The sequence below is a fragment of the Bubalus bubalis genome, chromosome X (genome assembly GCF_019923935.1).
Source record: "Bubalus bubalis isolate 160015118507 breed Murrah chromosome X, NDDB_SH_1, whole genome shotgun sequence".
Lineage (NCBI taxonomy): Eukaryota > Metazoa > Chordata > Mammalia > Artiodactyla > Bovidae > Bubalus > Bubalus bubalis.
In genome coordinates this window covers 21,066,522-21,089,570 of record NC_059181.1, presented here as the reverse complement: position 1 = coordinate 21,089,570, position 23,049 = coordinate 21,066,522, and the positions used below count along the sequence as shown (strand labels likewise).

General features: G+C 40.4%; 1 protein-coding gene and 1 long non-coding RNA gene across 8 annotated transcripts in view; one reads left to right on the top strand and one right to left on the bottom strand.

Moving 5' to 3' along the window:
* Positions 1 to 14,529, top strand: part of LOC123331902 — a 92,385-nt gene extending 77,856 nt beyond the window's left edge. Inside the window, exons 3-6 of the long non-coding RNA XR_006548709.1 lie at positions 8,323 to 8,475; positions 10,310 to 10,477; positions 10,578 to 10,626; positions 13,762 to 14,529. This is a non-coding gene — a long non-coding RNA (uncharacterized LOC123331902). The remainder of the gene's footprint in view (positions 1 to 8,322; positions 8,476 to 10,309; positions 10,478 to 10,577; positions 10,627 to 13,761) is intronic.
* A 1,934-nt stretch (positions 14,530 to 16,463) lies between these two features.
* Positions 16,464 to 23,049, bottom strand: part of LOC102403295 (choline-phosphate cytidylyltransferase B-like) — a 205,361-nt gene continuing 198,775 nt past the window's right edge. For 2 of the 7 annotated variants that reach the window (XR_006548588.2, XR_006548591.1), the window contains one exon: positions 19,408 to 20,386. Coding sequence is in view for 1 of the 7 variants with exons in the window: in XM_044936868.1 (XP_044792803.1) it covers positions 16,775 to 16,936; positions 20,244 to 20,386 (305 nt within the window). In the remaining 6 variants the exon portion in view is untranslated. Of the gene's footprint in view, positions 16,937 to 19,403; positions 20,387 to 23,049 lie in introns of those variants that run through there. The other 5 variants (XM_044936868.1, XR_006548598.1, XR_006548587.2 and 2 more) reach the window with 5 other exon arrangements.

Genomic DNA, 23,049 nt, shown 5'->3' with positions numbered 1-23,049 from the left:
GAGCTGTCTCCTGTGATTAACTTCTGTCCTTCCTCATAGAGGGGATGGGGGACACCGTACAAATTTATCTCTGGCTTTTAGGCAAAGGGTGGACGACAGAAAGCTTTTCCTCATATACACCTCTTCTCAATGATATTCAGGACAAAATTAATCTTATGCCAGAGTGGCATATTTTGTGGTAGCATTCTGCTACTCTTATTAGCGCTGCTGCTGCTGCTGCTAAGTCACTTCAGTCATGTCCAACTCTGTGCAACCCCATAGATGGCAGCCCACCAGGCTCCTCCGCCCATGGGATTTTCCAGGCAAGAGTACTGGAGTGGGTTGCCATTGCCTTCTCCCTTATTAGCTCTAGTTCAAGGTTAATAGGCTAGTTTTAGTAACTGTACTGTCATGATGACCTCCTTGGTTTTAGGAAACAAACATTGATCTCTTTTAGTGTGACTTACATGACTTACACTCAAAATTCTCCAAGCCAGGCTTCAACAGTACATGAACCATGAACTTCCAGATGTTCAAGCTGGATTTAGAAAAGGCGGAGGAACCAGAGATAAATTGCCAACATCCACTGGATCATCAAAAAAGCAAGAGAGTTCTAGAAAAGCATCTACTTCTGCTTTATTGACCATGCCAAAGCCTTTGACTGTGTGGATCACAACAAACTGTAGAAAATTCTTAAAGAGATGGGAATACTAGACCACCTGACCTACCTCCTGAGAAATCTGTATGCAGGTCAAGAAGCAGGAGTTAGAACTGGACATGGAACAACAGACTGGTTCCAAATCAGGAAAGGAGTATGTCAAGGTGGTATAGAGTCACCCTGCTTATTTAATTTATATGCTGAGTACATCATGAGAAATGCTGGACTGGATGAAGCATAAGCTGGAGTCAAGATTGCTGGGAGAAATATCAATAACCTCAGATATGCAGATGACAGCACCCTTATGGCAGAAAGTGAAGAGGAACTAAAAAGCCTCTTGATGAAAGTGAAAGTGGAGAGTGAAAAAGTTGGCTTAAAACTCAACATTCAGAAAACTAAGATCATGGCATCTGGTCCCATCACTTCATGGCAAATAGATGGGGAAACAGTGACAGACTTTATTTTGGGGGGCTCCAAAATCACTGCAGATAGTCACTGCAGCCATGAAATTAAAAGATTCTTGCTCCTTGGAAGAAAAGCTATGACCAACCTATACATCATATTAAAAAGCAGAGATATTACTTTCCCAACAAAGGTCCATCTAGTCAAAGCTATGGTTTTTCCAGTAGTCATGTATGGATGTGAGAATCGGACTGCAAAGAAAGCTGAGCACCGAAGAATTGATGCTTTTGAACTGTGGTGTTGGAAAGGACTCTTGAGAGTCCCTTGGACAGCAAGGAGATCCAACCAGTCCATCCTAAAGGAAATCAATCATTCATTGGAAGGACTGATGCTGAAGCTGAAACTCCAATACTTTGGCCACCTGATGGGAAGAACTGACTCATTTGAAAAGAGCCTGATTCTGGGGAAGATTGAGGGCAGGAGGAGAAGGGGATAATAGAGGATGAGATGGCTGGATGGCATCACTGACTCAATGGACATGAGTTTGAGTAAACTCTGGGAGTTAGTGATGGACAGGGAGGCCTGGAATGCTGCAGTCCATGGGGTCGCAAAGAGTCAGACATGGCTGCGTGACTGAACTGAACTGAATTGAACATGACTTATTCTCAAACAGTACAGAAAATAATTATAGATTGGGATCTGGATGGAGGTTATGGGAATTCTTTTAAAATTGATCACAGTGTTATTGATATAATTGTGATAAAACACTGAGTTTAAAGTGTATAACATATTGATTTTATATGTTTCCATATAACAAATTGACTACCACCATAACATTATATGACAACTCCATCATATCACATGATTACTGTTTAATTTTTTGTGTGGTGAGAACATTATTTATACTCTTCAGCAAGTTGAATAATGTAATAGTGTATTATTAGCTATAATCATCACACTATATAATACGTCTCCCAATGTGTTAATCTAACTGGAAGTTTGTATCCTTGGACCATGATCTCCCATTTCTCCCACTCCCCAGTAATCACAACTCTACTGTTTTTCTGTGGTCAGCTTTTTTAGTTTCCACATATAAGTGATGTCATAGACTATTTCTCTCTCTGACTTATTTCACTTAGTTAGTGCCCTCAAAGTCAACCTAAGTTGTTGCAAACAGGAGGCCTTCTTTATCATTTTTGAATGATAATCTATCATGTGTGTGTGCCTGCCATATCTTATTTAATACCCATTTATTCATTGATTGACACGAAGGTCTTTTTCCATATCTTAGGTATATCTGAATAATGCTTTGGTGAGCATGGATGTATGTGCAGATATCTTTTTAAGATCCTGATTTCAATCCCTTTGCATATATATCCAGAGATACGATTGCTAGATCATGTGGTAGTTCTATTTTTAATCAAGGGAGAAACTCTCATACTATTTTCTATAGTGTCTGTGCCAATTTACATTCACACCTACAGTCACTATCCAGACTTTTGCCAACAATTTGTTGTTTATCATTTGTTGTTGTTGTTGAGTCACTCAGCAGCACACAAGGCTTCCCTGTCCTTCACTATCTCTCAGAGTTCACTGAAACTCATGTCCATGGAGTCGATGATGCCATCCAACCATCTCATTCTCTGCTGCCTCTTTCTCCTCCTGCCTACAATCTTTCCCAGCATCAGGGTCTTTTCTAATGAGTCAGCTCTGTGCATCAGGTGGCCAAAGTATTGGAGCTTCAGCAGCAGTCCTTCTAGTGAATATTCAGGATTGATTTCCTTTAGGATTGACTGATTTGATCTCTTTGCTGTCCTAGGGACTCTCAAGAGTCTTCTCCACCATCACAGTTCGAAAGCATCAATTCTTTGTTGCTAGGCCTTCTTTACAGTCCAACTCTCACATCTGTACATGACTACTGGACAAACCATAGCTTTGACTAATTGGACCTCTGTCAGCAAAGTGACATCTCTTCTTTTTAATATGCTGTCTAGATATGTTATAGCTTTTCTTCCAAGGAGCAAGTGTCTTTTAATTTCATGGTTGCACTCACCATCCACAGTGATTTTTGAGCCAAAGAAAATAAGTCTGTCACAGTTTTTTCCCCATCTATTTGTCATGAAGATATGGGAGTTATGCCATGATTTTAGTTTTTTGAATGTTGAGTTTTAAGCCAGCATTTTTACTCTCCTCTTTAACCCTCATCAAGAGGCTCTTTAGTTCCTCTTCACTTTCTGCCATTAGTGTGCTATCATCTGTATGTCTGTGGTTATTTATATTTCTCCTGGCAACCTAGATTCCAGTTTGTGAGTAATCCAGCCTGGTATTTTGCATGATGTACTCTCCATAGAAGTTAAATAAGTAGGTTGATAATATATAGCCTTGACGTACTCCTTTTGCAATTTTGAACTAGTCTGTTGTTCCATGTCCAGTTCTAACTGTTGCTTCTTGATCTGCGTACAGATTTCTCAGGAGGCAGGTAAGATGGTCTGGTATTCCCATCTCTTTAAGAATTTTCCATAGTTTCTTGTGATCAACACAAAGGCTTTAACACAAAGTCAGTGAAGCAGAAGTAGATGTCTTCCTGGAATTCTCTTGTTTTTTCTATGATACAACGGATGTTGGCAATTTGATCTCTGGTTCCTCTGCCTTTTCTAAAACCAGCTTGAACATCTGAAAGTTCATGGTTCACGTACTGTTGAAGCCTGGCTGGGAGAATTTTAAGCATTACTTTACTAGCATGTGAGATGAGTGCAATTGTGTGGTAGTTGGAGCATTCTTTGGCATTGCCCTTCTTTAGGATTGGAATGCAAACTGACCTTTTCCAGTCCTGCAGCCACTGCAGATTTTTCCAAATTTCCTGGCATATTGAGTGCAGCACTTTCACAGCATCATGTTTTAGGATTTGAAATAGCTCAGCTGGAATTCTATCACCTCCACTAGCTTTGTTTCTGGTAATGCTTCCCAAGGCCCACTTGACTTTGCACTCCAAGCTGTCTGGCTCCAGGTGAGTGACACAATATTGAGGTTATCTGAGTCATGAAGATCTTTTTAGTATAGTTCTTCTGTGTATTCTTGCCACCTCTTCTTAATAATCTTGTTTCTGTTAGGTCCATACCATTTCTGTCCTTTATTGTGCCCATCTTTGCATGAAATGTTCCCTTGATATCTCCAATTTTCTTGGAGCGATCTCTAGTCTTTCCCATTCTATTGTCCTCCTGAATTTTTTTTTCCATTTTTCACTTAAGAAGGCTTTCTTATCTCTCCCTGCTATTCTCTGAAACTCTGCATTCAGTTGGGTATATCTTTCTGTTTCTCCTTTGCCTTTCACTTCTCTTCTTTTGTCAGGTATTTGTAAGGCCTCCTCAGACAACCACTTTGCCTTCTTGCATTTCTTCTTCTTGCAGATAGTTTTGGTCACTGCCTCCTGTACAATGTTATGAACCTCCGTCCATAGTTCTTCAGGCACTGTGTCTAACAGAACTAATCCCCTGAATCTATTTTTCACTTCCACTATATAATCAGAAAGGATTTGATTTAGGTCATATCTGAATGAGCTAGTGGTTTTCCCTACTTTCTTCAATTTAAGTCTGAATTTTGCAATAAGAAGCTGATGGTCTGAGCCACAGTCGGTGCCAAGTCTTGTTTTTGCTGACTGCTTAGAGTTTCTCCATCTTTGGCTGCAAAGAACATAATCAATCTGATTTTGGTATTGACTATGTGATGATGTCCATGTGTAGAGTCTTCTCTTGTGTTGTTGGAAGAGGGTGTTTGCTATGACCAGTGTGTTCTCATGGCAAAACTCTGTTAGCCTTTGTCCTGCTTCATTTTGTACTCCAAGGCCAAACTTGCCTGTTACTCCAGGTATCTCTTTGACTTCCTACTTTTGTATTCCAATCCCCTATTATGAAAAGGATATGTTTTTTGGTGTTAGTTCTCCAAGGTCTTGTAGGTCTTCATAGAACTGTTTGACTTCATCTTCTTCAGCATCCGTGGTTGGGACACAGACTTGGATTACTGTGATGTTGAATGGTTTGCTTTTGAAACGAACCAAGATCATTCTTTTGTTAATGAAATTGCACCCTGGTGGCTCAGAGGTTAAAGTGTCTGCCTGGAATGCAGGAGACCTGGGTTTGATCCCTGGGTTGGGAAGATCCCCTGGAGAAGGAAAATGGCAACCCACTCCAGTACTCTTGCCTGGAGAATCCCATGGAGGGAGGAGCCTGGTAGGCTACAGTCCATGGGGTCGCAAAGAGTCGGACACGCCTGAGCGACTTCACTTTCTTTATTGCATTTTTAACTCTTTTGTGGACTAAGAGAGCTACTGCATTTCTTCTAAGGGATTCTTGCCCACAGTAGTAGATATAATGGTCATCTGAATTAAATTCACCCATTCCCATCCATTTTAGTTCACTGATTCCTAGAATGTTGACGTTCACTCTTGCCATCTCCTGTTTGACCACTTTCAATTTACCTTGACTCATGGACCTAACATGCCAGGCTCCTATGCAATATCGTTCTTTATAGCATTCGACTTTACTTTCACACCAGACACATCCATCACTGGATGTTGTTTCTGCTTTGACTCAGCCTCTTCATTGTTTCTGGAGCTATTTCTGGGCTCTTCCCTAGTAGCATTTTGGACACCTACCAACCTGGGGGGTCTCATCTTCTGGTGTCATGTCTTTTTGCCTTTTCATACTGTTCATGGGTTTTTCAAGGCAAGAATACTGAAGTTGTTTGTCACTCCCTTCTTCAGTGGACCACATTTTATTGGAACTATCCACTGTGATCCATCTGTTTTGGGTGACCCTGAATCCTGCATGGCTCATAACTTCATTGAGTTACACAAGGTCAAGTAGAAGGATGTGCACTCATCTTCTCCTGTGAATGTTTGGGAGTTGCTGGCAGAGCTGTGGGTCTACACTGGCCTGCTACAGTGCCAGGGGCACTGGCAGCAGCAGTCCTGGGAGGAATGGTGTGTTGGCATAAGTCTTCTTGGAGAAGGTCGCCCTTGACATAGAGACTGCAGACTCCAGGACTGGGCCACCCTAGGCCAAATCTCTGAAGTGCTGGGCCCTGGGTGGTGCTGTCCAGGACCAAGGCTCTGGGTTGGGCATTGGGTCAGGCTGTCCTTGAAGCTCAAGGGGGTACGCCGGGGCTCTCAGAAACCAAGGTGATGTCCTTGCATCCCACCACTCACCCCTGTGTTCCCTCCTCAGAGAGCTCAATATGGAAGCGGTCCTGGACATCATAGTGACTGGGATTGGGAGCCACTTGGCAAATCACAATGTCAGTGCAGGACTAAGGTTTCACGTATCCTTCCATGTCACTGTATTTTGGCAGGTGCTGTGTGTAGCCCTCAGAAGTGAAGCACTGCCCCCATAGGGTTATAGAGGGTCAACAGCTACCAGGGTCCACTCCATTGGTCCACCCTGAATACTAGATGAGGAGGAAAAAGTATTTTTAATGATAGCCATTTTAACAGATGTGAGGTGATATCTCACTATAGTTTTGATTTGCATTTTCCTAATTAGTGATGTTGAGCACCATTCTATAGAAACCTCTCTATTCAGTTCCTGTGCCCAATTTTGAATTTTTTGTTTTTAGCTATTGGGTGAGTTCTTTATATATTTTGGATATTAACCCTAATCAGATATATGAAAATACAGGTATTTTCTCCCATTCTTTAGGTTACTATTTCATTTTGAGGATAGTTTCTTTTACTGTGCAGAAGCTTTTTAGATTGATACAATCCCACTGAGTATTTCTGCTCCTGTTGCCTATTTTTTTTTTTTTTTTTTTTTTGGTGTCATATCCAGGAAATTGCTGCGAAGATCAGTGTCAAGGAGCTTTTCTCTTATGTTTTCTCCTAGGAGTTTTTCATGGCTTCCATTTAAATCTTTATCCAAAATACAGACTCACAATAAAGGTCCAGTTTCATTCTTCTGTATTTACTTAGTTTTGTCAACATCATTTATTGTAGAGACTATCATTTCCTTACCAAATATTCTTGGCTCCTTTGTCAAGTATTAGTTGACCACATATGCAAGGGTTTATTTGTGACCTATCATTCTGTTCCATTGGTTTATGTATGCATTTTAATGCCAGTACCATACTGTTTCCATTACTAGAGCTCTGTATAGTAGTATAGTTTGAAATCAGGAAGTGGGATGCCTGTAGCTTTCTTCTTCCTCAGTATTATTTTGGCTATTAATGGTCTTGTGGAAATTGCTATTGAAATTTTGATAAGGATTTGATAAGAATTCAATGCAGAATTCTATAGATGGCTTTGGGTAATATAGACAGTTAAATAATATTCTTCCAATCTATAAACAGGGGACATTTTTCCTTTTGTGTCTTCAGTTTATTTCATCAGTCTTATAATTTTCATTTTGCAGGTCTTTCACCTCCTTTGTTAGATTTATTCATACAAAGCATATATATATATGGGCTTCCCAGTAGCTCCGTTGGTAAAGAATCTGCCTGTAATGCAGGAGACCCCAGTTTGATTCCTGGGTTGAGAAGTTCCCCTGGAGAAGGAATAAGATACCCACTCCGGTATTCTTGGGCTTCCCTAGTGGCTCAGATGGTAAATAATCCACCTGTAGTGCGGGAGACCTGGACTCGATCCCTGGGTTGGGAAGATCCCCTGGAGAAGGGCATGGCAACTAACTCGAGTATTCATGCCTGGAGAATTCCATGGACAGAGGAGCCTGGCAAGCTACAGTCTATGGAGTTGCAAAGAGTTGGACATGACTGAGCGAAACATATATATAATAAATATAAATATATTTTACAAATGTAATAGAAAATATTTTATAAATATAATTTATAAATATAATATATATATATTTTTAATTCCCTGTGCCCCATGAGTTGTATTTTTAATGCTATTATAAATGAGCTGTTTATTTCTCCTTCATATGTTTTCTTGTTAGTGTATAGAAACAAAACTCTTTTCCGTATGTTGATTGTGTATCCTGCAACTTTCCTGAATTTGTTGATTCTAGTAGAGTCTTTTGTTGTTGTTGTTGTTCAATTGCCATGTAGTGTCTGACTCTGCGACCCCCATGGATTGCCGCATGCCAGGCTTCCCTGTCCTTCACCATCTCCCAGAATTAGTGCTCAAACTCATGTCCATTGGGTTAGTGATGCCATCCAACCAGCTCATCCTCTGTCACCCCCTTTTCTTCCTGCCCTCAATCATGTTATATAGAAACAAAGATAGTTTTATTTATTTCTTTCCTGTTTTAATGATTTTTATTTCTTCTTCCTGACAGATTTTTCTGGTTAGTAATTCCAGTACCATGTTGAAAAGTGGCAAGAGTGAACATCCCTGTCTTGTTCCTGGTCTTAGAAGAAAATTTTGAAACTTTCATCATTGAGTATAATGTTGGTGTGGATTTGCCACATATGGCCTTTATTTTGTAGAGGTATGTTGCTTCTAAACCCAATTTGTTAAGTGTTTTAATAATGAGTCAATACTGAATTATCAATAATGAGTCAATACTGAATATCATCTAATACTTCTTCTGCATCTACTCATAATGATCATGTAATTTTTAAACTTTCATTTTCTTAATACATGTCTCTTGGTTTGTATATGTTGAACTCTCTTTGCATCCCAGGGATGAATCCTAGTTGATCATGGTATAGAATCAATTTAATGTGCTGCTCATTTTGGTTTGTTAATATTTGGTGAGAAATTTTGAGATATAGAGAATATATCTCTATATTCATCAGGCATATTGGCCTGTAATTTTATTTTCTTGTGTCTTTGACTGGCTTTGGTATCAGGGTAATGCTGACCTTATAAAATGAGTTGGAGAATGTTCCCTGCTCTTCATTTTTTTTTTTTTGAAGGGTTAGGGAAGGATTGGTATTAATTCTTTCAATGTTTGGTAGAGCTCACAAGAGAAGCAGTCTGATCCTAGCTTTTGTTTGTTGGGAAGTTGTTGACTGCTGATTCAATCTCCTTACTTGTCATTGATATGTTTGGATTTTCTGTTTTGCTTCAGTCTTGGTAGGTTGTATGGTTTTAGGAATTTATACATTTCTTAAAGACACTGGCCTGTTCTTATGTCATATTGAAAAACTGAACGATAAGAAAGGTGTATGTTGCTAAAAATTATGAAATGTATTCACAAATTTGCCAATCTAAAGAAGCCTGGTGTAACAGTTCGAAATTGTTTACTTCTTAGTTCTCACAAGAAATTAAGATCTCTAAGAATTCTAATTTGTAATGAAAATTTCTAGAAATAATAGGGGAAACAGTTTTCTATACAAGGAAAATAGAGTTGTTTTGGGCTAACAAAAAGTACAAGGCATGAAAATGTATTTTTGTTAAGGGAAATGAAAGTAAATTTGTTTTCAAGTAAAGCTGGTTGTTTCAGAATGGGAAAGAGGAGAATAAAGGAGCAACTAAATGGACGTGGGCACTCGTGAGGAAAGAATTTTACCTTGTGTAATCAAGATGGATAAAATTGAATTGTAAGGCTTTTTAAATAAGTTTTAATATCAATAGTATACTTACATAAAACTAAAACTTAATTTTCTTTCATCTACTAAATGGAAAAAGTTTACTTAGACTTTTGGTCTGCTCTTGGTAAAGAGATTATGAGGGTCTGCTCTGCCTAGAAAGCAAAAATTTTGTGTCTTACCAAAATTATTTCCTGTGCTTCATGTTGTTTTAATTAGGTCTTTGATTATATAAGAAAACTGAAACTTCTTAATATTAAATGAGCTAAGTTTTGCCTACAACTATGTAACTTATATTTGCCTTTAAAATATTTTGTCACTTTATTTTTGCATAATGATCTGTGATCCTGTTAGTCAAGTGTCCAGAACTTTTGGAACGTTGACAGACTTTCAAAAGTAAAATCTAAATTAAATCTTTTTGAGCTGGAAGTAACCTTGGGACTCTCCAGAGGGCCTTTGGAATATCTCAAAAGATTTGTTCTCTCTTGTTATGAAAGAGAGATAATAAACTAATTAGTCTTAATTGAGGTGTTAAATTACATGGGCTGCATTGTCAAATAATAAGTGATACTAAGCCTTCTTTATGTTTGTATAGGTACACATTATAAGTGGTCCAGAATTTGTATGATATTCTTGAAGTCTGAGTAAATAACTAGAATTACAAGAAATATGTATTGCTTAATTACAATTAAAATGTCATGGAACTAACCAGATTTCCTTGTCAATGACAATCTCTCATTATATCTTTAAATTAACCATGGCCATTTAAAAATCTTTTGTCATTTACAGAAAACTATTGTTTTACTCTGATGCTTTTGCAAAAGTGTTTCATCTTCAAGAGATCCATGGAAATGACTGACAAGTCAAGAGTTAATTACATGGAAATGAATGAACTGATGAGGAAGATATATAATTTTATGTCTTTTTCTTTAGAACATTGTTTATATTCTCTTGAAGGTAAGTGTTGGTTTTTATTTGTGGGGACTATTTTGCATGGTACAGGTATGACTATGTTTAAGTAAAACATTTTTATTTTTTAATGTTTTGTTTTTTCCAGATTAAAGGAAGTCTTTTCTCTTAAGCCGTCTATGACTTACAGCAATTTGGTAAAGTATACTTTTGTGAACAAAGATGAAACCATTGCATTTTCTCCCTACCTGATTCCTTCAGAATTTAGAAATTGTTAATGAATATTTTTATTTTCATGGCAATACTGTTATTTGCATAAGTTCAACATGGTTATATTACCAAAGCTTTGACTGACAAATAATAATTGAGAATGATGTACATAAAGTCAGATGTGACCCTGCAGCTTTAAGGAGCAAACAAGGTACACTTTATGGAGTCCATAAGTTCAGTTCAGTTCAGTTGCTCAGTCGTGTCCAACTCTTTGTGACCCTATGGACTGCAGCACGCCAGGCCTCCCTGTCCATTACCAACTCCCAGAGCTTACTCAAATTCATGTCCATTGAGTTGGTAATGCCATCCAATTATCTCATCCTCCGTCATCCCCTTCTCCTCCCGCCTTCAATCATTCCCAGCATCAGGGTCTTTTCAAATGAGTCAGTTCTTCGCATCAGGTGGCAAAAGTGTTGGAGTTTCAGCTTCAGCATCAGTCCTTCCAATAAATATTCAGGATTGATTTCCTTTAGGATGGACTGGTTGCATCTCCTTGCTGTCCAAGGGACTCTCAAGAGTCCTCTCCAACACCACAGTTCAAAAGCATCAATTCTTCGGCGCTCAGCTTTCTTTATAGTCCAACTCTCACATCCATACCTGACTACTGGAAAAACCATAGCTTTGACCAGACGGACCTTTGTTGGCAAAGTAATGTCTCTGCTTTTTAATGAGCTGCCTAGGTTGGTCATACCTTTTCTTCCAAGGAGCAAGTGTCTTTTTTTTTTTTTTTTTTTTTTTTTATTAAATATTTTATTTTGAAATAATTGCAGCTTTTCATGTAATTGTAAGAAATAGCACAGAGCAAGGTTGTGTTGGTTTCTGCAATACAGATCATGAATACAGATCACAGCCTTTACAGAAAGAGTACACAGTCTCCCCCAAAGAAAATGAAAACTGTAGTATATTATACCAACAAGGGGATCAGTATTAACAGAGTCTAAATACAGAACACCCAGCACCAGAAAGATCCCTTAATTTTGTCCTTTTAAAATCACATCTACTTCTCTCCCATCTTAACCTCTGTGTTCCTGTGTCTTTTAATTTCATGGCTGCAGTCACCATCTGCAGTGATTTTGGAGCCCCCCAAAATAAAGTCTGTCACTGTTTCCACTGTTTCCCCATCTATTTGCCATGAAGTGATCATGAGAAATATCAATAACCTCAGATATGCAGATGACACCACCCTTATGGCAGAAAGCGAAGAAGAACTAAAGAGCCTCTTAATGCAAGTAAAAGAGAAGAGTGAAAAAGTTGGCTTAAAACTCAACATTAGTTTTTCCAATGAGTCAACTCTTCGCATGAGGTGGCCAAAGTATTGGAGTTTCAGCGTCAGCATCAGTCCTTCCAATGAATACCCAGGACTGATCTCCTTTAGAATGGACTGGTTGGATCTCCTTGCAGTCCCAAGGGACTCTAAAGAGTCTTCTCCAACACCGCAGTTCAAAAGCATCAATTCTTCAGCACTCAGCTTTCTTCACAGTCCAACTCTCACATCCATACATGACCACTGGAAAAACCACAGCCTTGACTAGACGGACCTTTGTTGGCAAAGTAATGTCTCTGCTTTTGAATATGCTGTCTAGGTTGGTCATAACTTTCCTTCCAAGGAGTAAGCGTCTTTTAATTTCATGGATGCAATCACCATCTGCAGTGAATTTGGAGCCCCAAAAAATAAAGTCTGACACTGTTTCCCCATCTATTTGCCATGAAGTGATGGGAGCAGATGCCATGATCTTAGTTTTCTGAATGTTGAGCTTTAACCCAACTGTTTTCATTCTCCTCTTTCGCTTTCATCAAGAGGCTTTTTAGTTTCTCTTCACTTTCTGCCATAAGGGTGGTGTCATCTGCATATCTGAGGTTATTGATATTTCTCCCGGCAATCTTGATTCCAGCTTGTGCTTCTTCCAGCCCAGCGTTTCTCATGATGCCCTCTGCATATAAGTTAAATAAGCAGGGTGACAATATACAGCCTTGACGTACTCCTTTTCCTATTTGGAACCAGTCTGTTGTTCCATGTCCAGTTCTAACTGTTGCTTCCTGACCTGCATATAGGTTTCTCAAGAGGCAGGTCAGGTGGTCTGGTATGCCCATCTCTTTCAGAATTTTCCACAGTTTATTGTGATCCACCCAGTCAAAGGCTTTGGCATAGTCAATAAAACAGAAATAGATGTTTTTCTGGAACTCTCTTGCTTTTTTGATGATCCAGTGGATGTTGGCCATTTGATCTCTGGTTCCTCTGCCTTTTCTAAAACGGAGGATTCAGCCCTTACCATATCCTTCACAAATGCTGCAAGGTCTTCACTACACATCCATTAAAGCAATCTAGAAACATTTATTGCATACCCACTAAGAGCTAAACCTGTTTTACCAAATTCTGTACTCTAAATCCTTGTATTTTCTACCTTTCCAAGTGTGGGTTATTTGTATCAGTACTATATTGGCAGATAATGCAGATTCTCTATTTTAAGAAATGAGTTCCAGTCCCAAATGCACAAATAACATACTATTATAATAATAGCACATTCATGAAAAGCAAATTACTTATCTCAGCATTTAACATCCTTGTAACAGCTCCTGTACTTTTAATGTCAACAGGAAAAAAGTAACATCTAAGTCTGATTCAGTAAATTAATGTTAATAACAGTTTTGACACTAATAGCGAGTTTTAAAAAGAAAAACCTCCAGGATCTTAGCTGGGTTTTATTTCTTAAAAATCACCTCATTCACTGTCAGCAAGTTCCCCTAGAACAATTCCAGCTACTATTCCACCTACACTGGGAGCACAGAACGACTCATGTGTGTCAACTTGCTATGACATGATACCCTTTCCCTGCCTTTGCTCACTCCCAGTGGGAAAAAACAGCCTCCCACTTGAGGTATGTACACCGCCCACACTTCTCAGCAGAGACATTTCTGAACCCCTGTAAACAAATTAATGCCTACCTGGTTTTTCATTTTAAAAAAACCACTAGTTCTTTCCTCAGAGCCTGAAAATTAGTTATGAAAAATGTTAACTATTAAAGTACACACTAGATTAATGAGAAATTTCAAACTTGTTACAGAGACTATGGAATCCCAGAGAATGTGATCCGAGCTGTGAAACCCAGGGTAAATGAAAAGGAACCCGACCCTTGGCTCCTCTGCTCTTGCAAACTCTCTCTAAAAGTCATCAAAAGCTTAAGTTGACCCTTGCAAGCCCTCCAACCCCTCTCAGCTTCAGCCAACAAGACACAGTTGGCCTATGACCGGCACCTCTGTAATCACTTAGAGGCTGCTAGGCTTTTAGCAAAGCATCTCTTCTAACTTCTCAAGTGTTGTTCTTTTACTTGTTTTACTTTTAGACAATCTTATGAACCAGCTCCAGTGAGCAGAGAGGCAGCAGGGACAACCCATCAATAAAATAATTCAGCCAAAGTCAATTTTGTTAGAGACTTCTCATGTTGTACTAGGAAATCTAGGCTACTAAAAATCAGGGAAATCAAATGGAATCATTTATTTTGGTTCTAAAAGGAAAGCTAGCTTTAAAACTATCTCTTTCAGATATCCCATGCTCTTGGATTGAAAGAATTAGTATTGTTAAAATGACCAAACTACCCAAAGCAATCTACAGATTTAATGTAATCCCTATCAAATTACCCATGACATTTTTCATAGAATACTCTTAAAATTTATGTGGAACCACAAAAGCGTCAGATTTCCCAAAGCAGCCCTACAGAAAAAGAACAAAGCAGCATGCAGCACCCTCCCAGACTTCAGATGATACTATAAAGCTACAGTAATCAAAACAGAGTGATATTGGTACAAAAACAGACATATGGATCAACGGCACAGAATATAGAAAGCCCAGAAATAAATCCACATACATACAATCAATAGTGTATTCTTGCCTCCTTAGTTGAAAATCAGTGGGGAAAAGACAGTCTCTTCAGCAAGTGGTGCTGGGAATGTTGGAAAACCACATGCAAATCAATGAAGTTGGAACAATCACACCCTCTCACCATACACAAGAATAAACTCAAAATGGGTTATAGACTTAAACATAAGGCACGACACCTTAGAACTCCTAGAAGAGGTCATGGGCCAAATATTCTGACAGAAATCATACCAGTGTTTTCCTAGGTCAGTTTCCTAAGGCAATCAAAATAAACAAATGAGACCTATTCAAATTTATAAGCTTCTGCACAACAAAGGAAAGCATAAAATGAAAAGACAACCTACAGAGTAGGAGAAAATATTTTCAAATGATGAGACCAACAAGGGCTTACTTTCCAAAATATGCAAATAGCTAATACAACCTCAGTAACAACAAAAAAATCCAAAAATGGGAAGAAGACTTAAATAGACATTTCTCCATAAAGGACATACAGATGGTCAAGAGGCAATCACTAATTATTAGAGAAATGCAAATCAAAACTACAATAAGGTAGCACTTCCCACCAGTCAGAATGGCCATCATTAAAAAGTCTACAAATAACAAACACTGAAGTAGGTGTGAAGAAAAAGGAACCCTCTTGCACTGTTGCTGGGAATTTAAGTTGGTGCAGCCACTGTGGAAAACAGTTTGGAGTTTCCTCAGAAAACTAAGACTTACCATATATGGTCATGCAATCCCACTCCTGGGCATATATCCAGACAAAACTGTAATTCAAAAAGATAGATGCACCCCCATGTTCCTAGCAGTGCTATTCACAATCGCCAAGTCATGACAACAACCTAAATGTCCATCAAAATAAGAGTAGATAAAGAAGGCATGGTATATATGTGTGTATACACACACACACACACACACACACACACAATAAAATACTACTCAGCCATAAACAAAATAAAATAATACCATTTTCAGCAACATGGATGGACTTAACACTTATCATACTAAGTGAAGTCAGAAAGACAAATACCATATGATATACTTATATGTGGAATCTAAAATATGACACAAATGAAGCTATCCATGAAATAGAATCACAGAGAGAGAGAATAGATTGGTGATTTCCAAGGGAGGAGGGGGTTGGGGGAGGGATAGAGTGGGAGGTTGGGGTTAGCTGATGTAAGCTTTTAGGCATAAAATGGATAAACATGTTCTACTGTATATAGCACAGAGAACAATACTCCATATCCTAAGATAACCATAATGGAAAAGAGTATTAAAAAAATGTGTGTATGTCTATATTATACATATATATATATATATATATTACTTTGCTATACTACAGAAATTAACACAACATTGTAAATTAACTACACATCAATTTTTTTTAAATAAAGTCTTCCATAGAACCCTCTTTATTAATTCTGCTCATAATACTGGTTATTTACTCCGGAAGTACACACACAATAGAAATACCAGTGGAGTACAAGGTGGTTTCCAGAATTTTCTTTTCTCTTTATGTAATTTTCACTCAGAATTCTATATAGAATTTAGGCAAGCAATCCTGTCTGCATTTTCTGTCTCAGTTTTAAGATTCAGATCATGGCCTCAGTCCCCTAAGACTTTTATGCCTTATCCCAGCACATATATATCACGGAAAAAACAGGGGCAAATCAGGGCATGAGTACAAAGTCTCACCTCTTCTTTCTCTGTTCCAACCAATGAAACAGGAGTTCCTGACAATAAAAAGTGATCCAGGCAGCTACATTTTTTCTGCATCCTCCTCCTCTAGTCCATCCAAGAAGCTCTGGCATTGTTTTATAACACAAGATCCATGATGCCACTGACCCACTTCACCCTTACCCCCAAGCTATGCATCCTCCAACTGGGAGATTGGGCTATGAAAACAACCTTTGCAGTAATAGACATTCAGTGACTACCAAATGGCTTCAAACAAGAAATAGAGAACAGAGTTGGTTTTGAGCACTCCTGGGTGCCATATAGAAAGGAAAAGCAGAAACTAAATAAAGAAGTGCATAGACTTGAAGTCATTTGGGCTAATGCCCAAAGTGGAGATCACATATTGGACTGATAAAGGACACCCTTGAGTAGTTCCTTGGAAAGGAGGATAAACTGAAAACACCCATTATTGTAGGAAGAAATGAAATAATTACATACCCATGCTCCATCAGGCCCAAACAGTTCTAGAAGTTACCAATGAATTCCCTCAATTTCTCTTCCCACTTCTGAATTAGATCATGACTCTTTTCTTCCACTCTGCTAACAAATTCCTTTGATCTTTCTTCCATGTTTTTGACCTTTTCCTTCATCTTGTCTACCTGGTTTTGGAAGCGGTACTTCTTCTCCTGGTCAAAAATTAAAGGAGAAAGAAAGACATTTACCCAAAAGTGCTTGGGAGAGATTAGTCACTCACAGATGGTCAGATTTTATTTCAACTTGTGCATGTTCTTAACCTGAAGAGTCAGGATGCTAGTTTCCAAGGGCTGGATTGATGGGAAGGCCCATCTCTTGTAAGAAAAGTCACTTCTGATTAGTCTATTTGAATGGGTATAGTGAAGTACAAGTGGTTGTAATGTTCTCTTCCTTATAAATAAAGTTGAATTCACTTATACAAGAGAAGAACCAAAAGTATCCATTTGCTGTTTATTTTGGATAGATACTAGGTGAATGCATCCCCTCAGTTCTCCTGACACTTAGACAAAAATATGAACTGTACACAGAATGGCCACTCAGAAGCAGCCCGAGTTCTCTATTTTACTGAGACATTGTTAAAACCAATATTGGTTGAAATAAGTGAGCCACTGGCTGGGCCTTAGCACCCATGTATTACACTGAAATTGTCACTGTCATGATATTTCCCATTAAGCTAATGGAAGCACATCAGTTTCCTTGGTAATGAAGAAAATTTTGTTCTGAGCGCTTCTCTGGACTGGGACTTTGTTCATAGCCTTGATGCCGCACTGCTATACCTATGTGCCTAGAAGGCATCAGATGCTGGGCAACTCACCTGCCATCTCTAAACCTCAGTTTTCTCATCTGTAAAATAGGGATAATTACTGTCCCTACCCTACAGGGTTGCTGTAACAGTTAGATCAGATAATGCATGTAAGTACTTGGCACAATGCCTGGCATTTAGTAGAAGTTCAGTGTGTGTTGGCTGTTTGATTACTCATAAGCAACAGAAGCATTTAATCATGTTACCTGGTGAAAGTGGAATCAAAACCATGGAGATACCATGAAACAAAGGCTCTTTTCCTCCATGAAAGCATAATACATTTCCTCCTGAAGGGGTAATAAGATTTCTCACCTTTCTTCACTATATGGAATTGAAGCCCATTTCATATTTCAGGATTTTTGGAGCCACATACAGTATTGCAAACCTGGCCGGAGTCCCTGATGGAGACTTCACAAACGTCACTGCAGCCTCAGGGCGAGGTGTGCGCCATGTGCTGCAGCCAGCTGTATATAATACAGGCGACTCTCCACTGCTCTCAGGAGCTGCTCGGAACACCAGACTGGGCTCTGGACCAGGGCGCACAAGGCTGGGAGGCTGCTATTGCTTCTGCCTCTACTTTGCTTGAGGGACTTGAGCCAGGTCCCTCCGAACTCAACTTTCCTCATTTTTCTATTGACAAATTCAGGGACTCGGGCTGGTGACTGACCCTCGTCAGGTTCCTGCCACTCGAGGTTCTGTGATTCATCTACACACTCACCCAACACGTGATGCACTCTCTGTGCCACAGCGCAGCTTGTGGTCACAGAAAGGCAATGGGCACATCCACATGGACTACATGGTTCCCTGAGCTAAGTGGCTTATCACAGGCCGTTGAAAGAGCGCGAGCAATAACTTTCAGAAATGGCTCAGCATGCCTGGATGGGTGACTGAATTCAATTTAAAAGAACAGGCAGTTTAATTTATTGAAATAACCAGGGCTTTATGCTCTGTAAGATACCAACTAATCACTTTGACTGAATTCTTTTCAGCCACTTGTTCTGTTTGCCACTTGAACCTGACATTTTCCATTTTGTTGCCCAGTCTGTACAAAGCCACAGAGCCCGGACTCCCAACACTCCCTACCTCCTGAGGACAACTGATAATCACTAACTTACGATCACTGAAAGAGCCCTGCCTCATTCGGAAGCCAATGACCAGTTTGTATAAACTTCTGGATAACTGTGGCTTCATATAATTAAAAACATCTAGTTTTGTAGAAAAATCACCGTATCTATTTGGGGGGGGTGTGGTTTAGTCACTACTCTGTGTACGTGTACAAGGTGCTGAAGCAAGTTCATCCGGACACCGGCATCTGGTCCAAGGCCATGGGAATCATAAACTCCTTCATCAACGACATTTTCAAGCGCATCACTGGCGAGGCATCGCGCCTGGCGCATTAAAGCACTCTACTATCACATCCAGGGAGATCCAGACCACCGTGCACTTGCTGCTACCTGGGGAGCTGGCCAAGCACGCCGTGTCCAACGGCACTAAGGCTGTCACCAAGTATACCAGCTCCAAGTAAATATAATATGCCTAGCCGCTGTTAACGGAGAAGGCAATGGCACCCCACTCCAGTACTCTTGCCTGGAAAATCCCATGGACGGAGGGCCTGGTGAGCTGTAGTCCATGGGGTCGCTAACAGTCAGACACGACTGAGCAACTTCACTTTCACTTTCACTTTAGTCGCTAAGTCGTGTCCAACTCTTGCGACTCCATGGACTGTAGCCTGCCAGGCTCCTCTGTCCACGGGATTCTCCAGACAAGAATACTGGGGTGGGTTGCCATTTCCTTCTCCAGAGGATCTTCCCACCCCAGGGATCAAACCCTGGTCTCCTACATTGCAGGCAGATTCTTTACTGACTTAGCTAGGGGGGAAGCCGGGTGGTGGAAATTCTGTATGAGTGGAGAGCTCTTATTTTGTTCACCTCGATCAGTTCCTTGGAGTTCAGGCAAACATAGTCATCCAGACTCACCAACATCACCTCTAGCAACTGGGCTGCCCTCTTTGCTTTTTAACAGCTTGTTTTTAAAGATTGTTTTAATGGGTGCTCTATTATTAAACTAACAGCGGCTCTGTGGGAACAATACAGCAGAAATACAAAAGGAGGCCAAAGACTTTGGGCTTTTTTTAAGTGGCTGTAATTTCTCGGGACAAAAAGGAAAAAAAGCAATGTTAAAGTTTCTAATGAGCATCTGTAAGGCCTTAATAAAAGGAAAATTATAAACCGTTAAAATAAGAACACACTTTCTCTGAGTTTAGCTTTGTAGAGCCTCTGTGCTCCTTTCTTCCCTTGGAGCAGAAGACAACTCTTGCCTTTCATGAGAGCAGATCTCTCAGAAACCCTTCACCCAAGTCTGAGAACTCTAAATGGGGAGGTTGGGGTGTGCAAAGGGAGGTGAGGCAGCTCCCTTAAAAAATGTGATGTTCACTCACTACCTGTATGCCTTGGTCAAATTACGTTACCCATTTGGACATTGATTTCTCCATCTATAAAATGGGGATAATAATACATTGTTGGGCTGTTATGTGGACTAAATGAGACAATAAATGTAAAACATCAAGAATATCGATTGGTGTAAAGTAAGTGATTTGTAAACAGTGCCCGCAGTAGCGTGACGCGCTGGTCCTCAGAGGTGTGGGGTGGCGCTTTTACATTGATAAAGCTGACATTCAGTTCCTTGGCTGTGTACCCTCTCTGGAGGTTGCAACTGGCATAAACATCATAGTCACAGACAATCCTGGTGATGATGTCTGATGTTGAGATGCCTTCTGTTCTCTGTGTCGGAACAAACATCCCTGTTCGAATAGAAAAGACAGGATGAAGAAAAAACAACTAAGATGATCTCAGGTGACCCATTTTCTTGAATGACTCTCCTGTCCAGGACAAAGTGGCAGCTCCTAGGTCACGGTGGCTTTCACATCTGGCCCCAGCCGACTCTGCCAGGCTCAATTCCAGGCACTCCCTACCTGCCACAGACACTGCATGTTTGTCATACTGGACCTGTTCCCTGGATGCACCAGGCACTCACCTGGCTCTCGGCATTTGCTCATTTCAAGCCCTTCTTTCCTGCCCCAGAAACCCCTTCCCTGCCCACAGCAGCTGCAGAGTAGCTCCTCATCATACAGGGTCCAGTCTTAAGGCTATGCCTCTGGGAAGTCTTTCCTGATGTCACCAGGCAGAATCCACAGCCATTAAAATATAAACTTGACTGCTATTAACAAAAGCATTTTCAGTATCCATTTCCTTGTGGAAAGGGAGCACTCTGAAAGCACAGGCTGTGTCTTGATCATCTTTATGTGTCCAGCACCCAGTTCAGTGCCCCAGTGTCTAGCACATGGAACGTTCTCAATACATGCAAATTACATGAGTAAGTGAATGGAGCATAGCAGTCGAGTCAAAGAATTTGTGAGATCACAGCAACTCCCCTTCTTCCCCAGGGAGTTCTGCACCATGTTATAGCAAAGGAAAAGAAGAAGGATGCAGTATTTTTATTGTCTCTGATCTAAAGACATGCCCAGGGGGTGCTCGATGAGAGCACCTTCTAAGAGCAATCTACTCTCAATGGTGGTTTCACCACACGAAGGCCTTTTCATCTGTACTCTACTGGGACTGAGAAGAAACAAACAAGCACAGAGGGTGCCAAGTTCTCATAGAACTTCCTTAAAGTCCTCAAAGATATATTTGAGTGTACCAATACAAGGCTGTAAAGAAGTCACAAGTGTTATCAAAGACAAGAATCTGGTGAAATTGAAGATGACATAAACAGATGAAAGATATACCTGTTTTTTAATAGGAAGAACCAATACTGTCAAAATGCTTATACTACCCAATGCACTCTACAGATTCAATACAATCCCTATCAAAGTACAAATGGCATTTTTACTAGAACTACAACAGAAATTTTAAATTTGGATGGAGACACAAAAGACTCCAAATTCTCAAAGCAATCTTGAAAAAGAAAAATGGAGCTGGAGGAATCAAGCTTCCTGACTTCAGACTATACTAGAAAGCTACAGTCATCAAAGCAGGATAGTACTGTCACAAAAGCAGATATATAGATCAATGGAACAGGATAGAAAACTCAGAAATAAACCCACACACCTGTGGTCAATTACTCTATCACAAAGGGGGCAGACTGTACAATGGAGAAAAGACATCCTTGTCAATAAATGGTGCTGGGAAAACTGGACACCTACAGGTAAAAAAAATGAAATTCAAACATTCTTTAACACCATGTAAAAATATAAACTCGAAATGGATTAAAATTCCACATCCTGCAGAGTAACTAAGCCCTCCAGGAAGAAAAAAAGTTCCTCCTGGGATTGAGGGAAATGCTGAGAGGGATCAGGAGGTAAGGAGCAGGAGCAAGAGACTATGAGCAGGGCCTGTGTCTCGCCCTGATGTGGGTTCAACCCCCAGGGGCAGAGGCAAGGAAGAGACCCCTGTAGAAAGCCCAGAGTAGAGGGGCTAGTGCCTTGTTCACCTCGAGGCACTCTGGGAGGAAATGGCCCTACAGAGACCCCATGACAACATGTGGGGCCTGGGGAGAGCGTTCCTTAGGGCCTAATGCAGCTCCCCCCAAGGCCCTCCAGTAAACGGCAGAGGGCAATTCTGATGTGGCCAGAGACCCTCTCAAGGAACACTGAAGGGAGCCGGGACCTAAGACCAGCCTGACTGCAGTATGGGGAAGTGAATCCCATGGCTGAGGCTGTGGCAAGGACAAGCCAAAGTGGGAGGTGGCTGCAAACAGATGGAGCGGGAGGCTGAGTGTCAAAGGGCAGTGCTGGGGATCTGCTAGCCAGGGATGATGGCTGAGCAGGTCTCAAAATACCATGACCAAAGGTCAGCAGAGCCAGACCCTCACCCCACTCAAGTCAACACTCAAATCACAGCAGGAGGAGAAGGCCAAAAGTTGAGTCCACGTAGTCTGAGTGCAAATCTTGAGGTGTCTGAATTACTTAAGAGTCAAGAGTGGCTTTTCTGTCATCTGTGGAGATAGGAGATCCTAAGTTTGGTTACCAACAAAGGTTCGTATAGTCAAAGCTATGGTTTTTCCAGTAGTCATGTATGGATGTGAGAGTTGGACCATAAAGAAAGCTAAGCTCTGAAGAATTGATGCTTTTGAACTGTGGTGTTGGAGAAGACTCTTGAGAGTCCCTTGGACTGCAAGTAGATCAAGCCAGTCAATCCTAAAGGAAATCAACCCTGACTATTCACTGGAAGGACTGATGCTGAAGCTCCAATACTGTGGCCACCTGATGCAAAAAGTTGACTCATTTGGAAAAGTTTCATCATTCCCTGATGCTGGGAAACATTTAAGGCAGGAGAAGGGGATGGCAAAGGACAAGGTGGTTGGATGGCATCACTGACTCAATGGACGTGAATTTGAGTAAACTCTGGGAGTTGGTGAAGGACAGGGAAGCCTGGTGTGCTGCAGTCCATGGGGTCACAAAGAGTC